Source organism: Candoia aspera, chromosome 4 (assembly GCF_035149785.1).
Source record: "Candoia aspera isolate rCanAsp1 chromosome 4, rCanAsp1.hap2, whole genome shotgun sequence".
NCBI lineage: Eukaryota > Metazoa > Chordata > Lepidosauria > Squamata > Boidae > Candoia > Candoia aspera.
The window spans coordinates 108530453-108555926 of NC_086156.1; the positions used below are offsets into that span (position 1 = coordinate 108530453).

The 25474-nt window shown below is 38.1% G+C and overlaps 1 protein-coding gene across 1 annotated transcript; it reads left to right on the plus strand.

Moving 5' to 3' along the window:
* Positions 1–6564: 6564 nt before the first annotated feature.
* On the plus strand, positions 6565–23008 carry LOC134496987 (vomeronasal type-2 receptor 26-like). Its single transcript, XM_063302703.1, has 7 exons — positions 6565–6785; positions 8369–8660; positions 9187–10041; positions 19190–19417; positions 20053–20179; positions 20863–21528; positions 22947–23008. Exons 1-7 carry the CDS (start codon positions 6565–6567, stop codon positions 23006–23008), a joined length of 2451 nt encoding a protein of 816 aa, XP_063158773.1.
* The last annotated feature ends 2466 nt before the right edge of the window (positions 23009–25474 follow it).

Sequence of the window (25474 nt, forward strand, 5' to 3'; positions counted from 1 at the left end):
TCCCACCCAGCACAAGAGGACCAGTCCCACAGTCAGGCCCAATCTGGCACTCAGACCAACAACGGAGGCTTGCCTGCGGGCAGTGTACCAGGTGCGGGAAAACGGGCCACCGAGCGGCGGACTGTTTCACAAACAGAACAATGGATCGCCTGCCCAGACCCACACTGAAGACAATGCACAAGCCATCCAACCCCCCCCCCCCCAGATGGCTGACAGGAGCATTAGCAACCCTGGACAAGGACACAGACACCTCCCTCTCAGGGGACGTGATCGACGCCCAAGAACAGCCGGTGGAAAATGCTCCCCACCTGCTCTAAGCAGTGCCACTGGGCAGGTGGTGAAGAAGGGGCGCAACAACCCCAGGGTGAGTGACGATTGCTCCATCCTGGCAGGGACAATTGAGCTCTCTTACGGCCCTAGACCCTTTGCGGCCGAAGCTATGGTGGATTCTGGGTGCTCCAGAAATCTGATCCACCCGGACATTGTCACTGCAGAGTATAGTCTCATTATACAGGACAGCAGGTGCTAAGAGCAATGGAGCCACCTCAGCTCCTCTCTGTTCCACTGGGCCCCCTGGCCTGATGGCCTAACCAGATTTTGAGGGATTCTGGAAGATCAACAGGGATGGAGACAGCCTCACTTCAGTGGGGAGGATGTTCCATAAGCACCTTGAATTGGAGCTGGAAGCAGACTGGCAAACAATGCAGGGGTGTATCATGTGCTCTTCTAGAAACACATGTAACTACACACACTGCTGCATTTTGCACCAGTTGATGCTTTCAGATAATCTTCAATCTTCAAAAGGCAGCCTCACCTAAAGTGCATTTCAATAGTCTAACCAGAAAGAAGTCTTTGATCTATTCCTTCGTTATATTTATATATTTTTGTTATAGTTATATAGTTATAGATTCTATTATCATGAACTAATAAAAGAAGAAGAAAAATACCTTCCTAGAGTACCAAGGCTTAGCTAAGGAAGTCTTGTTGTACTACATTGAATGGTGACCTGGTGTTATTCTTAAGACGCCATGTTACAACTTGTAGAGGAAGTCCAACAGTCACGCAGTGATAGGAAGATTTCACTCTGGAATCTTTTCCTGAAACAAAGTCATCTTGTGAGGTTTCTCTGCAGCACCTATTCTTTGGAATAAGCTTCAAGGTAGAGTTGGCCCTCACACTTCAGGCCTTTATGAAGGCAATTAAAGCTTATCCTTTTCCTCTGAAGCTTGGGTCAGGATAAGCAGAGTTTTCAATAGATATTAGCTTCTGATAGACGTTTAATTTATTTGTTTTGTTTTAATTCTAAGTACATTTTTCTTTGGGAGGGATGTCTTTGTGTGTGTGTATGTGTGTTGCTGAGTTTTGTATAATTCCCAGAGTCATACTGTTGGAAAAGGGTGGCTGTAATAAATCTGATAAAATAATAAAATAAAATAAAATAAAATAAAATAAAATAAAATAAAATAAAATAAAATAAAATAAAATAAAATAAAATAAATATAAAATAAAATAAAATAAAATAAAATAAAATAAAATAAAATAAAATATAAAATAAAATAAAAAAGTATCCCCACCCCTTTTTTCGGTCGACTCCAAAGTAGCCACTTCATCTGCCTTCTTTTTTTCTATGCTCCTGAATAGGTAGCATTTCACCTAGAAGTGCTAATACTACAATATTAGTACCTATATACTAGGTAGAAAATTTAATGAGTTGGTCAAATTCATTGGCTAGTTATTTATGTCAACATCAGATATCTCATGACACTATTCAACACTCTTCCAGCAAGATCTAGATATGGTGTGAAATTCTACTCAAAAGTGAGGGGAAGACTATCAAATCTGTGAGTGGATTGAAATATTTTATAGCACTTTAAAGTAATCTGCTTTGGGGCAGGTTCTTATTTTACTGGCTTCAGGGCTTGTTTCATAGAATCAAAGAATTAGACCACCAGGCAGGAGCTATTTGTTGATCTGAAGCATCCCTCAAAGGTACAAAAAAGCCCAACTTGACACAAAAGACATAGCTTTGTGGAAATAGAAAAGCTTTGATGGATCCAAGGAAAATATCTCATATGAAGTCTGCTGAATGAGCAAATGTGACCTGGTCAATTCAAGGTGGGTGGAGAAAGGATGGAGAAATACTGCTGTGCCATCTTGATCCATTTCCAGGCCAGTCCATTTCTTTGATTTATTTCCTATTTTTATGTCATGATTAGAGAGTGAAAAGATCTTAGAGTATCACTGTAAGACATAAATTGACCACATGCTACCCTTGTGATGTTTGACTTTTGAAAGTCAAAATTTCAGCAGCCCATCTGGTGATGTATTCTGAGAGATGTAGTTCAGCAATATGTTAAAGAACTCTGCTGCTTAGATGACATGGGAGAATTGAAACAAGTAGAAAAATATCTAGTCCAGTTCTGGCAGTAGATGCCTCATGAATTTGAGTACTGGTACAAAGACAGATTTGGGCCTAACCAGTTTTGATATATGTATCCATCTCCTAGAAAGCAGCTTTGTTCAGTGTGACCACAACCATTTACGGGAATGATGAGGCAAATAAAGCAAGTTTTTGGTGGGTTTCTTCACTTATAAAAACACACATATTTTATTCTAGTACAGATACCAATAGGGCAAAGAAGCATGCAAAGTGAGTAGGTGATGCCAAAGCTGAAAGGATGATTGGCTTCATTGAAAGCATCAGGCAATTTCCTGGCTAGGAAAGCCACTGTGAAGCTGAGAATGGCAAGGAAGCCCATGAAGCCCAAGACACAATAGAACTTGAAGTTAGATACTTCGTTACACTCCAAAAGGATTTTTTCTGCCATTGAATTCATGTCAGTATCTGGGATTGGGGGAGAGGTTGTCAGCTATATAGCCCAAATAGTGCCTTCTATTAAAGAGCAGCCCAAGCTGATGGACATGGCAAATCTTTCCCCCACCCATTTGGTCATCTAGAAACAGGCTTAGGTACTCTCTCATAAATGTCCCCATCCTTCCATTTATAGATATACTGTACTTTACAGAACCCAAGGGAATGGTTACCCAGATGGCCTGGAAGATCTTTAGGGATCTCGGAGTATGTGAAGTACTGGGTATGTGAACATAAATGCTGGGTGGGTTGGATCTAAGAGAGTTCATAGAATGGTGAAATGGTGTCTATCCACAAGCCAAAATGTAACTGGGCCATACCTGGTTAAACCTTCTTGGCCATATAATTGCATTCTCATCAATGGTGAACATTACTTCTTGGGAATCCATGGGGTTTATCCTTCCAACTCTGACTTTTAGAAAAGATTTGAACTTATGATCCCATTGATAATATCAAATCCAGTCTCTAATTCTCCCTTTTGGTCGAAATACATTTTTTTTTGCTCAGAAGTGTTATTGAATGAGATGCTTCTCATAAAGTGGTTGACCGAAATTTGGAAAAAAGTCAAGTGAAGAGAGATGTATCAGTTACTACCCAATGGTTTTAAGTATTATTTGATCACCAAGTGGTAGTTCAAGGCCCCATGAATAGTCCCCTCACTGGGATGGTGGAGCCATGGAACTTATAGTATGAGAGGATGACAGAACAGCTCTACCTCTCTAGCACAAGAGCTCAAATAAGGAAGGTGTATTCCATGTTGGCAGAATGCTGGGAAAGCCTTTAGCCCAGGAGAGATCAGAAAAGTCACACACCAAGCATTTCTATAAAAATAATTTATTTACAGAAAGCAAAACAAAAAGCAAAACATATTTAAAGGACTTAGCTCTCATGGCTTGCTACATGCCGGCAGAGAGAAAAAAGAGGAAGTAAGAAACAAGTCCGGGCAGGTTTCCTCCCCCAGGCAATTTGCATGAAGCACGTGCGAGGAGACAATCAAATACAACCTCTTCACCGGGCCAAAATGATTAGGTACAATAGCAGTCTTAATTGTTAGTAGGAAAACCTCAACATTCCAGTCATAGATTGTAAGCACAAAGTGATAACCTTCATTCCCCATTCAAAGTTATCAATAAGGAAGTTTTAAAGACCTAAAGAAGGAAGCTTAGGCAATGTAAAAAAAAAATGTTAATAAATACTTAACAGTGCTAATCATGATTATGATGATGTCACCACCAGAACAGAATGATACAATAAAACAAATGAAATACATAATGGACCTAAATATCAGGGAAAAGGAAAAAAAAAAGGAATATTTTTTTCACTGTATTTGGGAACTGTTAAAAGAACTAGAGAAATAGAGAAATGCAAGACTCCCGGCACCTCAATGACTTTCAAAGCAGCTAGGTGTTCTCTCACTAAAGTCTTGTCTAGTTTTTTTTTTAATAAGAACTTTATTAAATTTCAAAAAAAAAAAAAGGTAAAGCATATAAAGATAGAAAGAGATTGAAGAAAGAAGAAATGAAAGAAGAACTAACTTAAAAGTACAGAAATAAAAAGAAAGATACATAGAAAAAAAAAGCTTCAGACTGACCATCTTCATTACAGATAAAAACATGAAAGCACACTAACTTCTTACTATCTTTTTAACTAAGTTACAGATTATTTCCTTTAGTTATAAAACTTTATTAATTTTCAAAATAAAATTATATTGCAGAATATAGAACAGATAGAATACAAGTTGAAAAAAACAAGGCAAAACAAAACAGTACAAAAATAGACACAAAAACATAAGACAGGAGACTTCCGACCTTCTCCAACACAGATATAAAAGCACATAAAAGTTAATATCTTGCCATTAAATAAATATTTAGTGACATTAATCTCTAAAATCAAACCATTTAATCATCAAAATCCAAAACTTTATTTTTCTTTGGCTACAAGAATATAGTCCAAAAGTGGCTTCCAAATAGAAACAAATCCAGTTACTGTATTTTCTCTTATCAATGCTGACAGTTTAGCAATTCGCACCAGTTCCATCAATTTAATCATCCAGTCCTCCATTGAGGGAATTTGTGCATCCTTCCATCTTTGAGCATATAAGAGTTTTGCTGCTGTTATCATATACAAAAACAGAGTTCATTTTGCTTCTCAAGCTGTTGGTCCATCAAACCCAACAGAAAGAGCTCCAGTTTCAACTGTAAGTCCACTTTGAGAACCTTTTGAATAATAATACATATTTGATTCCAGAATTTCTTAGCTTTTCCACAAGTCCACCATAAATTATAGAAAGTTCCTTCACCCTGTAAACATTTCCAACAAACGTTTGATACCCCATTGTACATTTTGGACAGGTAAAGATTATTTCTGTATTCTTATACAGTCCTAATTGTCAGATCCCAACATCAAAACTTCATTTTTTTCAGTTTCAAGCAAAAAGTCCAAAAGTGGTTTCCAAATAGGAACCAAGTTAAACAAATTATTTCCTTCAATCAATGTAGTCAGTTTTGCCATCTCTGTTGATTCCAATAATTTTGTTATCCACACCTCCACAGTAGGAGAAGTCCTTCCAACTTGTTGGATACAAAAGTCTTGCTGCTTTTATCATATATAACAACAAAGTCCCAAATTTTCTTTCAAACTGTTTATCCATCAGGCCTAAAAGGGAAACTTCTGGCTTCAGTAGTACATTCCCCTTAAGAATCCTTTGAATTAAGTTCCATATCTGGTCCCAATAGTTCTTAGCTTTCTTACAAGTCCACCAATGACAGTAAAAAGAACCTTCGCCTTGAGAATATTCCCAACATATATTTGACATTCCCTAATACAACTTCAACAATTTATCAGGAGTTAAGTACCAAAAATAGATTATCTTATAAAAATTCTCTTTCAAGTTGTAATACGGTGTGAATTTCAGGCCTTTGCTCCACATGACTTGATGACTCGATGGCACATTATCAGTCAGTACTGAAAAGGGAAAATTGGTCAGTTTGCAAAAATCTTGGCAATTGGATACAATTACTTTAGCACACCATTTATCTCTTTGTTACAATGAGGATTCCTTCATTGTCTTCCTAACTGCCTGTTTATGCAGTGGGAAGGTTGCCACCCAATTTCACGATCAATGAGGAATATGCAGATATTCTGAACTTGCATGAAATTCAATCATTTCTCATAATGCAGATGTTAGTTGTAGCTACCAACAGGTTTGTTTCTTTCTCTTTCCCATACTCTGGCCCACTTTGAACATTGTGCAAACTTCACATCTTACAGACCTTAACACCTTCTTTGATGTTAACCTTTTTTTTTTTAAGCTTTCCATGTCTTGTTAAAGATAGTTATAAAACTGGTGGTAGAAGATTATGAGAGTCAGCTGAAGAGATCTGATACATCATATTTTCTTTTCTTTTTTCTTTTGAGATCATAGACCAACAACATTACACTGGAGTTTCTCTTTGCTATAATTTTCAACTCAAGCATAATTACTTCTACAACTCCCTAGTGAATCCAAATACTTGATAGCAGAACACTGAACCAAGACTAATACATGTTATTAATACAACATTTTATCTCTTTGATTATATTTATTACTAAGGCCAGACTTCCAATAAGTGTGTATTCAAGCCAACATGTCCAACTCAACAAGATAGGTAGTATATGGGACAGGAAATCTTGATGAAAGGTTTTCATTCAAGATGGTGATGTCTGTGGCATCAATACTGGTGATCCTGGTGTTTGAAGAAGTGTGTGACAGTCCTCCTGTGAAATGCCCTACAAGTCTCCCGCTTTCTATTCTTCACAAGCATTACCATTCTGGTGACTTTATCATTGGTGCCATTCTCTCTCAGATCTATCTATTCTCCATTCCAGCAACCTTTCAAAGAAATCCCTCTTTTGAGGTGTTTGACAATATCATGTAAGGCCTTTCATGTTTTTCTTTGATTTGCAACTACGTTACTTCTCCTGGCAAGCCCCTGTCTATTGCTCAAGTGATGTTAGTCTCTCTGAATTATTGGGGACCATCAGTTCATCATTGTCTGTCATTGTATGCCCAGTGGCAAGACATAAAAATTCTAACTAAACTGTATTGAGACTTGGAGACTTATTGAAACATATAGTATGGGGAGCAAATATATACCATATTCCCCTTCTTCTTTTTATGCCAGGTAAATTAAAGGAACATTTCATAGAAATGATGGAGCAACTACTCCCTGCTCCCATTGAATCCAAGTTTTGCCAGGAACTGGACTGAACATTGTTCATTCAGAACATTTCGAGAAGCTCAGAGTAAATTATGGGAGAAGATTCACTGAGACAGAGATTTCATCAATTATTATTGTTGTTGTTGTTGTTGTTGTTGTTGTTGTTTCCAGCGGGAAATGTTTATATATGCATTCATTGAAATAAGTGTAGATTATATCTATCCATTATGGTTTAGCAAATGTTTATACTGACTTGGAAGATGTTAATAGCTTTGACAGAGTATTTAGCAGTGGGGATTTATCTCATACTGATGAACTGATGATGATGATGATGATGATGATGATGATGATGATGATGATGATGATGATGATTTTTGATTCCAAGCATCTCGTTTGAACCAGATTTCTATCCTTTCATGTTTTCAAATTTCCTGGCTCTTTTGAACTCAGAGCTTTTTCAAAGGGGTTCATCTATGAGTATTTGCTTAGAAGACTTCTTACAGAAGGGCAGGTTCAATCAGTTGGTAATGTTCATTCTCCTCCATCAGGGAAGTAAAAATTAGTTGCTTTAATATCCAGATATTCAGTCTGATACAAAACATGGAAGTTTCATTGAAGTGATAACTAAACAGGCATGAACATTGAAAGAATCAGGAACAGGTGATCACTCTCAGAAGTGTTACCCAGAAAGAAATGAAGGCATATTGTTACTGAGAACATCACAGCAGATTTCTCTGGATTGGGGGAAAAAAAACTGAATTTTCTCAGCTAGGAAGAATTGCTGTGATCAGAATTAACATTTCACGAACACTCAATTTTCTTTTCCGATGCATTTTAATAACAAGGTATTAAGTGATTGGTATAAAGAGGTAATGAACTACATATGGTCTAATAAAAGAGCACAATTAAATTCAAGATCCTACAGGATTCAGATAAACCAGCTGTATTGGCACTTCTAAGAACTACAAATCTAGCTGCTTATTATGAATCTTACAGAGTTATGGCTTGGTTACATCTACAGAAGGGGCAACTTTTCCAGAGACTTTGAATAAATATATTTAGGTTGACAAAAGCAGAAACAAATAATCTATAAGAGACCATGAAATAATAAGGAACATACTGAATATCTGACATAAACACAGAAATAAAAATTCGTCCAGATAACTACCATCTCGTATTATCGTTAAATGTTTATATATTGGAAGAGAAAAGTTCTAAGAAATTTGTTCTATCAAGAGCTAGTGATTTCTTCAGAATGCAAGATCTAATTACTAATAAGGCGATCTTCTCACTGCAGTGTAATTACCCAGAACTACCAGCATATGCTAGCCTTGCAATTTGCTGTAGAGACCATCAATGACAGTCCAAGGATCTTACCTAATGCCACGCTGGGGTTCCATGTGTTGAACAGCAATTTCCACCCCAAGTGGACTTACTGTGCCTCAGTGGAACTTCTCTCCACACGGGACAAGCTTATCCCTAACTACAAGTGTGATGTGCAAACTAATGTAGCAGCAGTTATTGGGGGACCAAATGCTGATGTGTCTCTCTTCATGACAACCATTTTGTCCATCTACAAGATTCCACAGGTGAGTTGACTTCATGCAATACTGTCAAGCAAGCAATACTTTTGAGATATGACTTCGATTCCATTAGGGAGATAGGATGAACTTAAAGGGACAGGTCCTGTTTCAAGAGCAAAACTTGTTCAAGGGAAAGTGCTCTCTCTCTCTCTCTCTCCTGTTGATACTGGTTTATGAGCCAAAATAATTATTGCTTACTGCTTACTGCTTACTTTTTATTGTGTGTATGAATATGTGTGTGTGTGTGTGTGTGTGTGTGTGTGTAATACACACAGAGAGACATACTTTGGGTTTGTGTTATTGATCACCTACTGAGAAAAAATGTCTTCTGTTTATTTCTGGGTAGGTAAATCCATGGCCATTACACTCACAAACCAAATTATCACTGAATTTGAATGAAGTCTACACTGAAAAACTGTTAATGCTTGGGAATCTGCCTAAAAATTTGGAAATGGTTAAAGTACTCATATTAATTGTATTCAGAAAATATCTCAGATACATATCCTTCTTGACTTTTTATTATCTTCTTCAGTTGGCATATGGGTCCTCACCAGGGATGAGTGACATATACCAAAGAGTTTTCCTTCACCAGATATTTCCAGATATCAGCCAACAATATAAGGGGATTCTCCAGCTACTGCTCTATTTCCAGTGGACATGGATTGGAGTGATTTTCATTAATGATGACAGTGGGGAGAGATTTGCAGAAAATCAGCTTCCCATGTTTGCCCAGGGAGGTATCTGCTTTGCTTTTATAAAAAAATTTCCAGAACTGAAATTTTCAACTGAAATCTCTGAAATGGTCATGGAAGGTGTGCAAACTACTAGAATCATTATGGAAGGGACTTCTAATACCGTAGTTGTATATGGTGAAATTCAAACAATTGTGGTTTTAAGGGTAATGCTGCATATGTCTGAATTTGAGGAGATCCCAATTAAACCCAAAGTGTGGATTTTTGTAGCACAGATGGATTTCACATCAATGTCTTTTCAACGAGGCTGGTCCATTGACTTCATGCATGGTGCATTCTCCTTTGCAGTTCACAGTGAGGAAGTGCTGGGATTCCATGAGTTCCTTCAGCACAGGAAGCTCACAAATAAAGAGGAAGATGGTTTTGCCAGGGATTTCTGGAAAGAGGCATTTCAGTGTTCTTTCTCCAACGCTACTGGAGAAACAATGGCAGAAGAACTCTGCACTGGAGAGGAGAACCTGGAGCATCTTCCTGGGTCTATTTTTGAAATCAGCATGACCAGCCACAGCTACAGTATCTATAATGCTGTCCATGTAGTGGCAGAAGCTTTGCATGTCATGGAGTCATCTGCAGTGAAAAAAAGAACAAGACAAGATAAGCAGAGACAGCAGCTTCTCAATCAACAACCTTGGCAGGTAATTTCTTGAGATGAATAATACGTATGCCTTCATGTACACACAATTCTGGAGGCTTCAGGCAAGGGTACCCAGTGGTTGAAATTCTGACATTCCTGCAGAATTTTAGACATTCAAACAACAGCTTTGTCATGGCTGCCATTTTTATCCAGTTCATAGCATTTCCTTAAAAGGTGTTCAAGCTGATTGGCCATTCCTGATAACTGGAACTAAGATAATGATCACAATAAGCTAGTTCCTTCTATGTTTGTCCTATTAAAGTTTATTATTATTATTCTTTCATTTCATGATCTGGCAAGATAAATCAACAGGGAAGCCTTGCATAAAGTTACTCACTGCTAACAAACTATGGTATAATTTATTTGCAACCAGAAGTTTAATTGTGTCCAATTCTTAGAGACTGCCTGGACAAGTCCCTGCAGTTTTCTTTGCAAGGTTTTTCAGAAATGGTTTGCCATTACCTCCTTCCTAGGGCTGGGAGAAGGTGACTGGCCCAAGGCCACCCAGCTGGCTTTGTGGCTAAGTTGGGACTAGAACTCATGGTCTTCCAGTTTCTAAACTGATGCCTTTAAGCACTACACCAATGTGGCTCTCATCAGTTAAATACATCCCTTCTAGTATTAACAGCACTATTTGTCAACATCTGCTTTTATATCTTCCTTGTGGCCATTGCAAACAATGCAACATGTTTTGTTACATGTTCATCAACATCACAGAAAATAGTTTTGTTTTTGTTTTTCCTTCTAAACTAGAATGATTCAGTTGGTTTAACAAAGGATGATGAATCTAGATCTAGATTCCTGATATAATTTGCAAAGTAATAAGCAATGCCTCAAATCTTTCACCTGTGAGTTATTACAAATGCATAAACCATATGTAGTTAGTAGTCCTTTTATCTTCCATCCAAATAGGCTGCTGGCATTGTTTGAAAATGAAGTTCTGTGAAAGCTTGTCTCAGGGAATGGGATGTAGGAGATTGTAAGTAATATGACGATCCTTGTCCATCTTTAAAAGATTGATACAACTTGGCCAACTTAAGCTTGCATACCTGCTCCCTATCTTGTCTAATTTTTTAAAGAAATAAATAGTCCCTCAATAATGTATAATAATTTATGTCATTCAACAGTTCCTGATCTAGGAGTACTTGCAAAAATAATTTTAGACACAAATGCACCCATCTATTACTCTGAAATAGTTTATGGAGGCATTGTTTTGCCAAATATATATTTTTAGTCAACATCTTTGTTTTTTGTTTATTTACTTTAAGTCCTTCCAATGACCCAAATTCTCTCAGTTTCCTCATCAGATGTTCCACAGTATCCAGTAGGTTTTGTAGTATCAAAACTAAATTGTCAGTGAAAGCCAGTAAAATTGTCAGTTTAAAGGCCTCTTTTTTAGTCTTTAATCCCTTTATTTGTTTGTCTCTTTTAACATCTCTATTAAAAACATCCAAAACCAAAATAAAGAGCAAAGGCAACAAAGGACATCCTTGTCTTGTCTCTTTTTGTATATGACAGTGAGGGATTTCACTGACTCATCATTCAAAATGATGCTTGCCTTTTGAGGTGTGTAGAGTGACTTAATTCCCTGAAAAAAATACTCTCCAAAGTCCATATTTTCCAAGAGTTTAAATGTGAAACTCCAGTTCAAATTGTCAAAAGCTTTCTCCGGGTCTAGGAAAATAAATGCCGCTTGATATTCATTACAATATTGTAAGTATTCTATAATGTCAAAAACAATTCTTAATTTATCTTTCAGCTTTCTTTTGGGTAGGAACCCACATTGGTTGTGATGAATAAATTTGTGTAGAATTTTCTTCATGTTTTCAGCGAGTATTGAAGAAAATGTTTTATAATCATTATTCAACAATGAAATTAGACTGTAATTCTTAATTAAAGAGGGTAAAAGTGCAATGTTAGGTTCTTTCCATGAATCTGGCATTGCGGAGCCTAACAGAACAGAGTTCATCAATCTTTTAAAAGGTTGAAGAATCTCATCTTCAATAATGCCAGTAAACCATTGGTTGTTGTTGTTTATTCGTTTAGTCGCTTCCGACTCTTCGTGACTTCATGGACCAGCCCACGCCAGAGCTTCCTGTCGGTCGTCAACATCCCCAGCTCCCCCAGGGACGAGTCCATCACCTCTAGAATATCATCCATCCATCTTGCCCTTGGTCGGCCCCTCTTCCTTTTGCCTTCCACTCTCCCTAGCATCAGCATCTTCTCCAGGGTGTCCTGTCTTCTCATTATGTGGCCAAAGTATTTCAGTTTTGCCTTTAATATCATTCCCTCAAGTGAGCAGTCTGGCTTTATTTCCTGGAGGATGGACTGGTTTGATCTTCTTGCAGTCCAAGGCACTCTCAGAATTTTCCTCCAACACCACAGTTCAAAAGCATCGATCTTCCTTCGCTCAGCCTTCCTTATGGTCCAGCTCTCGCAGCCATATGTTACTACAGGGAACACCATTGCTTTAACTATGCGGGCCTTTGTTGTCAGTGTGATGTCTCTGCTCTTAACTATTTTATCGAGATTTGTCATTGCTCTTCTCCCAAGGATTAAGCGTCTTCTGATTTCCTGACTGCAGTCAGCATCTGCAGTAATCTTTGCACCTAGGAATACAAAGTCTTTCACTGCTTCTACATTTTCTCCCTCTATTTGCCAGTTATCAATCAAGCTGGTTGCCATAATCTTGGTTTTTTTGAGGTTTAGCTGCAAGCCAGCTTTTGCACTTTCTTCTTTCACCTTCATCATAAGGCTCCTCAGTTCCTCTTCACTTTCAGCCATCAAAGTGGTATCATCTGCATATCTGAGATTGTTAATGTTTCTTCCAGAGATTTTAACTCCAGCCTTGGATTCCTCAAGACCAGCTTGTCGCATGATGTGTTCTGCATACAAGTTGAATAGGTAGGGTGAGAGTATACAGCCCTGCCGTACTCCTTTCCCAATCTTAAACCAGTCCGTTGTTCCGTGGTCTGTTCTTACTGTTGCTACTTGGTCGTTATACAGATTCTTCAGGAGGCATACAAGATGACTTGGTATCCCCATACCACTAAGAACTTGCCACAGTTTGTTATGGTCCACACAGTCAAAGGCTTTAGAATAGTCAATAAAACAGAAATAGATGTTTTTCTGAAACTCCCTGGCTTTTTCCATTATCCAGCGGATATTGGCAATTTGGTCTCTAGTTCCTCTGCCTTTTCTAAACCCAGCCTGTACATCTGGCAATTCTCGCTCCATGAACTGCTGAAGTCTACCTTGCAGGATCTTGAGCATTACCTTACTGGCATGTGAAATGAGTGCCACTGTTCGATAGTTTGAACATTCTTTAGTGTTTCCCTTTTTTGGTATGGGGATATAAGTTGATTTTTTCCAATCTGATGGCCATTCTTGTGTTTTCCAAATTTGCTGGCATATAGCATGCATTACCTTGACAGCATCATCTTGCAAGATTTTGAACAGTTCAGCTGGGATGCCGTCTTCTCCTGTTGCCTTGTTATTAGCAATGCTTCTTAAGGCCCACTCAACCTCACTCTTCAGGATGTCTGGCTCTAGCTCACTGACCACACCGTCAAAGCTATCCCCAATATTGTTATCCTTCCTATACAGGTCTTCTGTATATTCTTGCCACCTTTTCTTGATCTCTTCTTCTTCTGTTAGGTCCTTGCCATCTTTGTTTTTGATCATACCCATTTTTGCCTGGAATTTACCTCCAATGTTTCTAATTTTCTGGAAGAGGTCTCTTGTCCTTCCTATTCTATTGTCTTCTTCCACTTCCGCGCATTGCTTGTTTAAAAATAATTCCTTATCTCTTCTGGCTAACCTCTGGAATTTTGCATTTAATTGGGCATATCTCCCCCTATCGCTGTTGCCTTTTGCTTTCCTTCTTTCTTGGGCTACTTCTAGTGTCTCAGCAGACAGCCATTTTGCCTTCTTGGTTTTCTCTTTCTTTGGGATGTATTTTGTTGCCGCCTCCTGAACAATGCTGCCAACTTCTGTCCAGAGTTCTTCCGGGACCCTATCTACTAAGTCCAGTCCCTTAAATCTATTCTTCACCTCCACTGCATATTCCTGAGGAATATTCGTGAGCTCATATCTAGCTGATCTGTGGGTCTTCCCTAATCTCTTTAGTCTGATCCTAAATTGTGCAAGAAGAAGTTCATGGTCTGAACTACAGTCAGCTCCAGGCCTTGTTTTTACCGACTGTACAGATGTCCGCCACCTTTGGCTGCAAAGGATGTAATCAATCTGATTTCGGTGTTGTCCATCTGGTGAAGTCCATGTGTAAAGCCGTCTCTTAGGTTGTTGGAAGAGAGTGTTTGTTATGCAGAGTGAATTGTCTTGGCAAAATTCTATCAGCCTATGTCCTGCTTCGTTTTGTTCTCCCAGGCCATACTTACCTGTAATTCGAGGTGTCATTTGACTGCCCACCTTAGCATTCCAGTCTCCTGTGATGAAAATAACATCTCTTTTAGGCGTGTTGTCCAGTAGGTGCTGCAGATCCTCATAGAACTGCTCTACTTCAGCTTCTTCAGCATTTGTGGTTGGGGCGTATATTTGGATCACTGTGATGTTAGATGGCTTGCCCTGAATTCGAATTGAGATCATTCTGTCGTTTTTGGGGTTGTATCCAAGCACTGCTTTAGCCACTTTACTATTAATTATGAAGGCTACTCCATTTCTTCTGTGGTCCTCTTGTCCACAGTAGTAGATCTGGTGGTCATTTGATGTGAAGTGGCCCATTCCAGTCCATTTCAGTTCACTGACGCCCAGAATGTCTATCTTTAATCTTGACATCTCACCAATAACTACATCCAATTTGCCCTGGCTCATAGATCTTACATTCCAGGTTCCAATGGTGTGTTGATCCTTAGAACATCGGATTCGCCGTTCACCACCAGCACCGTCGGCCGCTAACCGTCCTTTCGGCTTTGAGCTAGCTGCGTCATCACAACTGGGGCTAGTTGAGCTCATCCTCTGTTCCTCCCCAGTAGCATTTTGACCATCTTCCGACCTGGGGGTCTCATCTTCCGATGGTATACCGACATATCTCTGGTTGTACTGATCCATTTAGTTTTCACGGCAAGAATACTGGGGTGGGTTGCCATTACCTTCCCCAGGGATCGCATTTAGTCTGACCTCTCTGTCATGACCTTCCCGTCTTGGGTGGCCCTTCACGGTTTAGCTCATGGCATCATTGAGGTGCTCAAGCTCCAGCACCACAACAAGGTAACGATCCTTTGCGGAGAAACCATTGGGACCTGGTGCTTTTCCCAATTTATTTCTTTTTATGGCTTCAACTATTTCAAAAGTAGTTTGTTTTTGTTTTGTTTTGTTTTGTTTTGTTTTGTTTTGTTTTGTTTTGTTTTGTTTTGTTTTGTTTTGTTTTGTTTTGTTTTGTTTTGTTTTGTTTTGTTTTGTTTTGTTTTGTTTTGTTTTGTATGGCATAGCAGTTCAGTGTTCATGCTGCTTTTCTTGCAGGGAAATCCTTGTGAGGTCCAGCAGCCAGATGTATAGACTATTTAGCCATGACAAGTCACATTCCCCAGGGTGCAGCACGAGAAGGCTAGTCTACATTGCACTGAGTTGGGCTGAGAGAAAGTGACTGACCCAAGGACACCCAGCAGGCTTTCATGCTTAAGGCATAAAAAAAGTGGTTTTCAAAAGTAGTTATAGGATTATTCAATATTGTTTTCTGTGTCTGTGAAAGTTTTGGTAAATCTTATTTATTCAAATATTTGTCCACCTTCTCCAGTAAGACTGGTTATATACACACACACACACACACGCACGCACACAAACATACATACATACACATACACGCATATATATATATATATACATACACATACACGCATACACACACACACACACACACACACATACATACACACACACACACACACACGTTAGAGAAAAAAACTATAAAATGCTTTCTTAATCATCTTAATCATCTTATTGTCTAATAATTCCACATTTCCTTCTTGAAACTTTAATATCATTTTCTTTTCTCTTTCTTTCCTCAATTTATATGCTAGTCATTTTCCTGGTTTATTAGCAAATTCAAAATGTCTCTGTTTAGCATATTTCAACTTTGTTTATATTTCTTTCACAGTCAACATTGACAACTGCTGATGTAGTAACTTAAGTTGGTACACAATATTGTTGTCTGTCGGTTTTTTTCTGTTACTCAATTTCTTTCAGCATAAACTGATCCAAAATTGTTTGTAACTTTTGTTGAGATTTTTACTTAAGACTACTGTTATGGTAGATCAAATGCCCCCTCATAACCATTTTACTAGTATCCCAAACAGTTTTTAGGTCTATTTCATTGTCCAAGTTAATATCAAAAACTCATTTAATTTCCTCTTACAATCCTTTACAATCCTTCACAAACTTTTCTTTTTGTAAAATCAATTCATTCAGTCTCCATCTATATGCCCTAAATGTTTTCTTTATTGTCATACTTACAGGATTATGATCAGAAAAAGTCTGGTAAAATATCCACTTTAGAAACTTTATTCACCAAGCCCCTTGAAATCCATATCATATCAATTCTTGGAAAATATTTTTGTCTCTCAGAATAAAAAGTGCAATCATTTGTCAGTCCAAGAGCCCACCAATGCCAAATTGTCCATCAGATTAAAAAAAGATTTTGGTAATTTCCCTTGCTTAATTTTAATTTGTTTCTCAGAAGTTCTATCAATCAACGGGAAAAAAAACTCCATTCCAGTCCTCCATTAAACACCAACTTTGATATGAAAAAGATGACAATTCATTCAAAAGTTTTGTGGAAAATTTACTTTTATCTTCAGTTGGTACATATATATATATATATAGTTGATTTAAGATAATAATAGATTTAAGTCCATAAGGTTCCACTTTGACTGCTACATATCTACCATGCTCATCAGCTAATAATAAATGTGATTTCAAATGTGGTTTAACATATAATACAAGGCCATTAATTTTCCCCAAACCTGCTGAAATAAATTATTCTCCCAAATTTGTATGTATGAAATATTTTATATCTTTTTTTCCTTATATGAGTTATAGACATATCACATCATGTTTCAATGTTTTCAAATAATGAAAATTGTTCTTCTTTTTTGAGGGGCATTTGCCCCATTTATATTCCATGTAAGACAGTTCAAGGCCATTTTTGGAAACAACCCACCAAAGTCTTTGGATGTAGCACCCATCTCTTCATCTTGCATTGTGGAATCCAGTTGTTTAGTTCCAGATGCAAACTTTTCAGTTGCATCCTACTGCAACTTAGTTCCATGCTTGACAAGAAAATCTTTGGCTTTTATGGACTGAAGTTAATCTGAACTTTTGTTGTTGGCAATTAAAACTTACCCCTTCCAATTATTCCCAACAAAAGGAATCCAATTCTTTTTCAGAACATCCATTAAGAAGGTATATTCGTTTCTCTTTCTTAAAATTCTCACAGGAATTTCTTTCAATACAATTATATCCATATTATTAATATTAAGTTTAGAATCAAAATGACCTCATAGGACCAATTCTTTTCTTTTCCTCCTAACAAATTGGACCAGAACATATCTCAGCTTGTTATTTATAGTTGCACACCTTGAGTTAATGCTAAAGACTTTTTATATTTCTTCCATCATTTTGTCATCCTCCCATTTAATTAAAGCTGCCAGAGCTTCTGAAATCTTATCTTTAAGGCTTTCCTCCTTAGCTTCAGGAATCCCCCCAAGCCTTAAGCAGAACTCTTTATCTCTTAATTCAAGTAGTGCAATTTTATTAAGCTCATTCTCCCTTTCACCTTCCAGTACATCAACTCTGCTGGTTACTTTTTTCACATCTCCTTCTGTTTTCTCTAATTTCTGTTCCAGTCTTTTTTTCAAAATCAGTAAATCATGTATCCACCTTTTTCTCAAGTTCCACAAAAGATTGAATAACAGGCTGTGTACACTTAGCCATGAACTTCTCAAACATGCTGTTTGGTCCCTCAGATTTGCCAGAGGTTCGCCTTTGTACTCTTCTAGTGGCCATAATTTCTAATTCTCCCTCCCCCCACTTTTATGTATATATGTATTAATTTAAAGCTTCAATGCTTTAAAATCTGATACTTTGGCTCCCTTAGTGACCAATAGTAGTATTTATAATGATAAATGACTCATAATAAAAGGTGGTTGCAGGGGGGGTGGGGAGAAAGTTTTCAAAAACAAAGTATCCAGTCACAGAGCCACCAGTCAAAACAAAAGCCTTCTTTATCAGTGTTTAGAGAAAGTAGTCAACCCCAGCTTAGAAGAACAACCACATCAAATACTTTCCTACAGCAAGTAAAGAAAAAAAACAACCAAGTCCCAAATCTGACAAAATATTTTACGTAAAGAATTAAAATAGAAAATACTCACAACTTTTATTCTCTTAAAAAAACAGTTTTAGTAAAAGGTTTGACTTTCAGCTTCCTTGCTCAGACCATAATCCTTTCAAGCAGTTAAAACATATGGAAAGAAGTCCCAAAAATAATAAAAGAGCAACCAAGAGAATCGGTATTTCTGCACTGGGGAAAGCCCCTTTTAATTCAATACTTTGGAAGCAAAAAGGTGATTTTTGAAGTAGGGTGGTTGGAGTTAATGTCCATTTTTCCAGCTTCATCACAGCTTGGAAAAGTTGTCAATCCCACCTCTCAGCTAATCACTCACCATTTGGTCGCTGGAACACCGTTTCATGATCTTTCCACAAGTAACCACTGTCCTTGGGGCACAGGGAGCAATTCCTGGAATTCTCCTTTCCCAGAGAATATTTTGGGGTTCTAAGGTCCTGCCTGAGCTGCCAAATGAAAGCCGCATTGTCAGTCCTAACCCTGGAGTTCAGTAGGACTGATAACTCTGCCATTTTCCCTCCACCGGAACCCCAGATAATCTCATACATTCCAGTACAACAGTCACTGCAGAGAAAATTAAGATTGCCTATGTCAAGAGCAAAAGAATCTACAAAAGGAAAACTGGAAAGAATGAATTAAAACCTCCTTTTCCAAATATCTGGGATAAATCTGTATACCAGCTTATTTATTTTACAGAAAGAGTGACTTTAAGAGTCAATTTGATTGTAACTGTATTTATTTAATAGGATGCTGATGATGAGGATGACGATTTGTTGCCCCCATTTTCATGCAGCTTCACCACTACTTGAGAAGTGTTTCATTTAACAACAGTGTTGGGGAAATGCTGTCCTTTAATTCAAAAGGGGAACTTATAGCAGGATTTGATATTATGAATTGGATCACATTTCCAAATCAGTCCTTTCTTAGAGTCAAAGTTGGAGGAATGGCACCAGAGAATGACCCTGGCAAAGTATTCACCATTTTTGAAGATGCAATCAAATGGCCCAGGACTTTCAACCAGGTAAAGCTCATACTAAGATATTTCAATCATTTTCCCATCACATATTTACGGATGTGAAATGTCCCATTTCTTCCCATTCCATCATTTTTTTAAATTCCTTTTCATGTTCTTAATTTAATTTTTGATTTACACAATCTGCCTATAGCATGCTTATGTTTGCCAAGGTTCCTCCGCTTTGTTGAAGACTCGCTGCAGTACAATGTTTAGGGTATTTATGTATTTAAAGAACATAAATAATGGACAGATGCAACCCCCCAACTCTGTCAAAGTCACATTATGTGTATAATTATACAATTCAGTGAAATGTAAGCCATAAAGTAGTCTTTTTTTTTTTTTTTTTTTTGATCCAACCTAGCAATATGGGCACATAAAAAGGGGTCACAGCTCTGGGCACCTCTTTGAATCAAATGAATCACTTCTGGACAAATATCCAGCTTCTTAAGGGGTTGTTGACAAGTGTGATGTGTGCATTCACCTGTGCTCATCACCTCTTTGAATTTATTTCATTGCACAGTTCTGTTCCAGGCCACTGTTAATATTTTTGCAAAAGAACTCTGGGTATAATCTGGAGGTAGATACTTGCAATATTTTTTTTCAGGAAGGATGAAAGATTCTCCTCTTGTGTTTCTGGACAGGCACACCCTCTTTCTGTGTGCAATGCCCATTGCAATCGTGGATACAGTAGGACAAAGATTGAAGGGAAACCGTTTTGCTGCTACAATTGCCATCGATGCCCAGAGGGGAAGATTTCTCACCTAAAGAGTAAGAATTGCTGTATAAAATGCATTAATGCAAAGCCTGTCTGCTCCATATCTTTCCCAATATCTTGAGAAGTTATTTAAAAGGTGTGATTTAAGACTGAGTAGTTCAGGAGATCATGGAGTTTGAAAAACAATTGATGAACTTCTAAGTGCCTGTGGGAGAGGGCAAAAGACAAAAAGGGCACCATGATGTCATGACACAAAGTGACAACTTATATACTTGCATAAGTCATTGAGACCCAAAGAATTAAGGTTGGAGTTTAACTCACTTCTCTGTCATTATTTAGGTTATTATGGGGCGTCTTTATTTATCCTTACCTTGGTAGTCAAAACAGCAACATTACAGAACAAAAACCAGAAATATTAGTTAACAGTGTCACGAAATGTAGAATCTGGATTGATTGTAACTTTTTATAATGACACAAAGAAACAAAACAATAAACAAACCTATTTTAAGTACTGAAATGGAGGGAAGAAAGAAAAGCAATATGTGGTGACAACCCAAGCTTAATGATATATTAAATTTCCTCTAAATGTGATCCTGTGATCTTCGTTATTGCTCTTTTTTGTCTGTTTCCCTTTTCATGACTGCAACTTACATTCATAAGTTTAATATATACTTGTAATACATACAGCTATAATCTATTAAACAGCTTGTTCTTCCTTTTTTTTTTAAAAAAACAGACTTGGATGACTGTTTTCAATGTCCGAATGATCAGCATCCCAACAAGGACCAGAATCTGTGCCTTCCAAAAGAATTCAGCTTCCTCTCATTTGAAGAGCCTTTGGGAATCACTTTAGTTGGTTTTGCCCTTTTCTTTTCTTTCCTGACAGCTTTGGTGCTTCACCTCTTCATTCAGCACCAGGAGACCCCCATTGTCAAAGCCAACAACTGGAACCTCAGCTATGTTCTCCTCATTTCTCTCTTGCTTTCATTCCTTAACACTTTGCTTTTCATTGGGAAACCCACAGAATTTATGTGTCTCCTTCGACAAACAGCTTTTGGCATCATCTTCTCAATTGCTCTTTCTTCAGTTTTGGCCAAGACCATCATTGTGGTCCTGGCTTTCATGGCCACCACACCAGGAGCTGGGATGAGGAAATGGTCTGGGAAGCACCTGGCCAGCTCCATCATCCTTTTCTGCTCCTTTACTCAAACCATGATTTACAGTGTATGGTTGGTAATTGCGCCTCCCTTTCCAGATGTTGACATGCACTCCCTGATGGAAGAAATTATCCTGGAGTGTAATGAAGGATCGGTCACCCTGTTTTACAGTGCCCTGGGCTTTCTGGGCTTTCTGGCTACCATCAACTTCATGGTGGCCTTCCTGGCCAGGAACTTGCCTGACAGTTTCAATGAAGCCAAGTTTATCACCTTCAGCATGTATGTCTTCTGCAGTGTCTGGGTGTCCTTTGTTCCAACTTTTTTAAGCACCAAGGGCAAATACATGGTGGCCGTGGAGATCTTTTCCATCCTGGCCTCCAGTGCTGGCTTATTGGTCTGCATCTTTTCCCCAAAAATGTATGTTCTTGTACTGAAGCCTGAGCTGAACAGCAGGAAGCACCTAAGGAGAAAATAAGAGTAGAAATGATCTTAGTGAGTACCTTACCACAAAGGAGTCTATCATCCAGTTGGATCCTCAAGAAAGTTACTGTTCTGGGTGCTATCAACAGAGGAAATAGGGTCATATTCTAGGATAAAGATTTTTGATGCTATTCTGGCTTTCCATTGTGGGACTGAGGATAGCATCCTTTTATTATAGATATTTTATTTTTATTTATTTTTATTTTATTATTATTCATAGCTTATTGTAACATTCTGTTTTTAAACCCCTTAAACACCAAGCAGGGTGATGAGAATGCATGAGTACGGAAATCATGTCAATAAATAAATAAATAAATAAGTGTTAAGAAAAGTGACTTTCAAGTAAGTATCCACTGTTCAAGTGAAGCTGGCCATTGGTATGGCATATGATGGAAGATGTTATACCTGTGTGTCAGATCAACCCTGTACCTTTGATTAGAGTATAGTCTCATTATAACTGACAGTGTCATGTTTCATTTATTTGCATGTACTTAACAGATTAGCAGAGTGGAGAGTAGTTTATCTATATCATCTGATACATAATGGGAGTTTAGCTTAGGTAGGTACCATCCCAAGATATCTTTGATCTATTCCTTTGTTATATTTATATTTTTATTTTACAGTTATGTAGTTATATTTTGTATTATCATGAACTAATAAAAGACTGAAATATTATATAGCTGTCTGAAGTCAACTGCTTTGTATCAGGTCATCTCTTTACTGGCTTCAGGGCTTGATTTATGGGATCAAATATTCAGAGCTTCAGGCAGTAGCTAGTCGTTGAACTGAAGTATTCCTCAAAGGTACCCAAAGCCCAACTTGGCACAGAAGACATATCTTTGGGCAGGCAGAAGGAGCTGAAAAGTATCCAGGGAAATATCGCCTATGAAGTCTGCTAAATGAGCAAAAATTGATCTGGTCAATTCAAAGTGTGTCAGGAATAGGTGGCAAAATACTGCTGAGCCATCTTGATCCATTTTCCAGTTCATTCCATTCTTTGATTTATTTTCTATGTTTAGGGCACGATTAGAAATTGAAAAGACCTTATGGTATCACTATAAGACATAGATTGACCACCTGCTACACTCCAGATCTTGCTGTGTCAAAATTTAAGCAGCCCATTGAGTGATGGATGCTGGGAGATGCCATTAAGCAATATCTTAAATATTTTTTCTGCTTACAGGATATAGGACAATTGAAGCAAGTAGAAAGATACCTAGTCCAGTTTTGGAAGAAGATACCTAGTGAATTTGAGTAGTTGTACAAACAAATTTGGGCCTAACCAGTTGTGATGCATGTATACTGTCCATCTCCTACCTGGCAGCTTACTTCAGTGTAACCAAAACCTTTTAAGGAAGGAGGAGACCAATAACAATGTTGATGAGTTCCTTTCACATATAAAATCAGGCCTATTTATTGTAATACAAATACCAGTAGACAAAGAGGCATGCAAGGGAAGTACGGTTTTGTCTTAGATTCTTTTTAGCATTTCAAGGGAATGGAATGGGGACCAACAAATATTTGGGGTATTTGTGTATTTAAAGAACAGAATTTATAGACAGATGCAACTGCCCTCCAAGCCTGTCATAGTTACCTTATGTGGATAATTATACAATTCAAGGAAATGTAAGCCATAAGGAAGTCTTTTTTTTTGGGGGGGGGGGGGGATATATTCTTACTTTCCATGTTGGCAATCTTCCCTGGTGTAATGACTGTATTACTCAGTCTGCCATTAAGTTCAAATCATACGTGAGTATAGTAGAAATCTCTTTAATGGAGAGTAGCATACAGAATAGCGAGAAAGTTGTGAATGAAAGTTCCCGCATTTTTCCCAAGCTAAACAACCCAATGAGTAGAAGCCCCCTCCCTCTCTCAGGCATGCAGCCTCCCCTCTTCATGCCAGTCAGCTCAGCTCCATGCAGATGTCTCCAACGGCTTGGTAGCTTGACCTTGGATACCAGAAATAGTCCAAACAAGATGTTTTCACACTCCCGGGATGTTCCCCTCCCAATTCTACTGACCCACAAGTCCCAACATGTGTTAAGTCCATTCATGCATGTGAGTCCAATCAGATGTTCTGGGAATGTTTGATCAGGAAGCAGGACATACCGCCCATCTGAGAAAAATGAAAACTATACATATAAGTAATAATAGAGAATGAAAAGATAGACTCAGGGGAGACAAGGGAGGCAAAAAATATTAAGCAGTAGGTTTGTCAGGGTATTTAGTATGAAACTTTTTAAAGTAAAGCAGGTGCATTGACATGATGACTAGAAACACATTCATTATCAGGAAAATGTTTCCAGCAAATTAAATATTGTAAGGAATCACAATGTGCTCAAGAATCCAAAATTTCTTGAACCTCAAAGTGTTGCTCGCCATCAATCATGATAGGAGGTGGAACGGGTGAAGTAGGGTGCCACCATGGAGAATCACGAAGCTGTTTCAAAAGGCTGCAATGAAATACAGGGTAAATTCTCAGATTGTGTGGAAGCTGGTGTTCTACAGTGACAGGGTTAATGGTTTTAGTAATAGAAAAAAGACCAATGAATTTTGGCCCTAACTTTTTCGAAGGTTGAGGGGAATGGAGGAACTTGGTAGAGAGGTAAACTTTGTCCCCAGTTTTCATAGACCATTCAGGAGAGAGTTTGTGGTTAGTGATTTTTTTATAGGTTTCCTTAGCATCAGTTAGAGCTTGCTGAATGATCAACCAGGCAGAAGTTAGCTTTTTTGCTCCAGTCTGCTGCAGAGCAATTCGCAGGTGGAGAGAGAGGCAATTCAGGAATAGGGATGAAATCCTGGCCAGTGACAACTTGGAAGGGGGTGAGACTGGTACTTTGATGCACTGCATTATTATAAGTGATGTCAGCAAAGGGGAGGAGGTCAACCCAATCATCCTGCTGTTACTTAATGTAGCAGCGGAGGAATTGCTTGGGAGTAGAGTTAACCGGTTCAGTTGGTCCATCCATTTCTGGATGGCTAGATGAACTTGATGCCTATTTGATTCCAAGTAAGTTTAAAAAAAGATTTCCAAAACTTGGAAGTAAATTCAATTCCGTGATCTGAGATCACATGTTCAGGACATCTGTGTAATCTCTAAACGTGTTGTAGAAAAAGCTTAGCAAGTTGGGCAGCTGTAGGGTTTTTTTAGTACAGGGGATAAAGTGAGCTTGTTTAGAAAACATGTCTATAACTACCCAAATTATGGTTTTATTTTTGCTTTCAGGTAAGTCAACTATAAAGTCCATGGCAATTTGTATATTTCAGGTAAGTCAACTATAAAGTCCATGGCAAATTATATCTAGATAAATTTATTTATTTATCAAACTTTATCATCCCCATCTCCCTTCCAAGTAGGGACTATTGGTGGTTTACAATAAAAATGAAATTAAAATCAAGTTACAAAAAGCATTTACAAATACAATAAATACACTAGAAATAAAATGTGATGGAATCTAGATGGCTGAAAATTCTCATCAGTCCGTGAGTGTAATAGGTCCACCAAAAATCATTCTAGGGTGCTAGCCATCCCCAGGTATGGCTATTCTCCCTCCCGTTCCAAGCTTGCTGGCAAAACCAGGTCTTTAATCTTTTTCAAAAGTTCAGGGGCAAGGGGGCCTGTCTCACATCTGGGGGAAGGATGTTCCAAAGGGCAGGAGCTACTGCAGAGAAGGTACACTTCCGGGACCCCACTAGATGGAATTATTTTAC

Excerpts from the sequence above, each read along its gene's own strand:
- LOC134496987 (XM_063302703.1), top strand. The coding sequence starts at position 6,565 with ATGGTGATGTCTGTGGCATCAATACTGGTGATCCTGGTGTTTGAAGAA. Across the intron at positions 20,180-20,862 it reads GAAGATTTCTCACCTAAAGA|ACTTGGATGACTGTTTTCAA; the intron begins GTAAGAATTGCT and ends TTAAAAAAACAG. Across the intron at positions 21,529-22,946 it reads GGCCAGGAACTTGCCTGACA|GATATAGGACAATTGAAGCA; the intron begins GTTTCAATGAAG and ends TTCTGCTTACAG.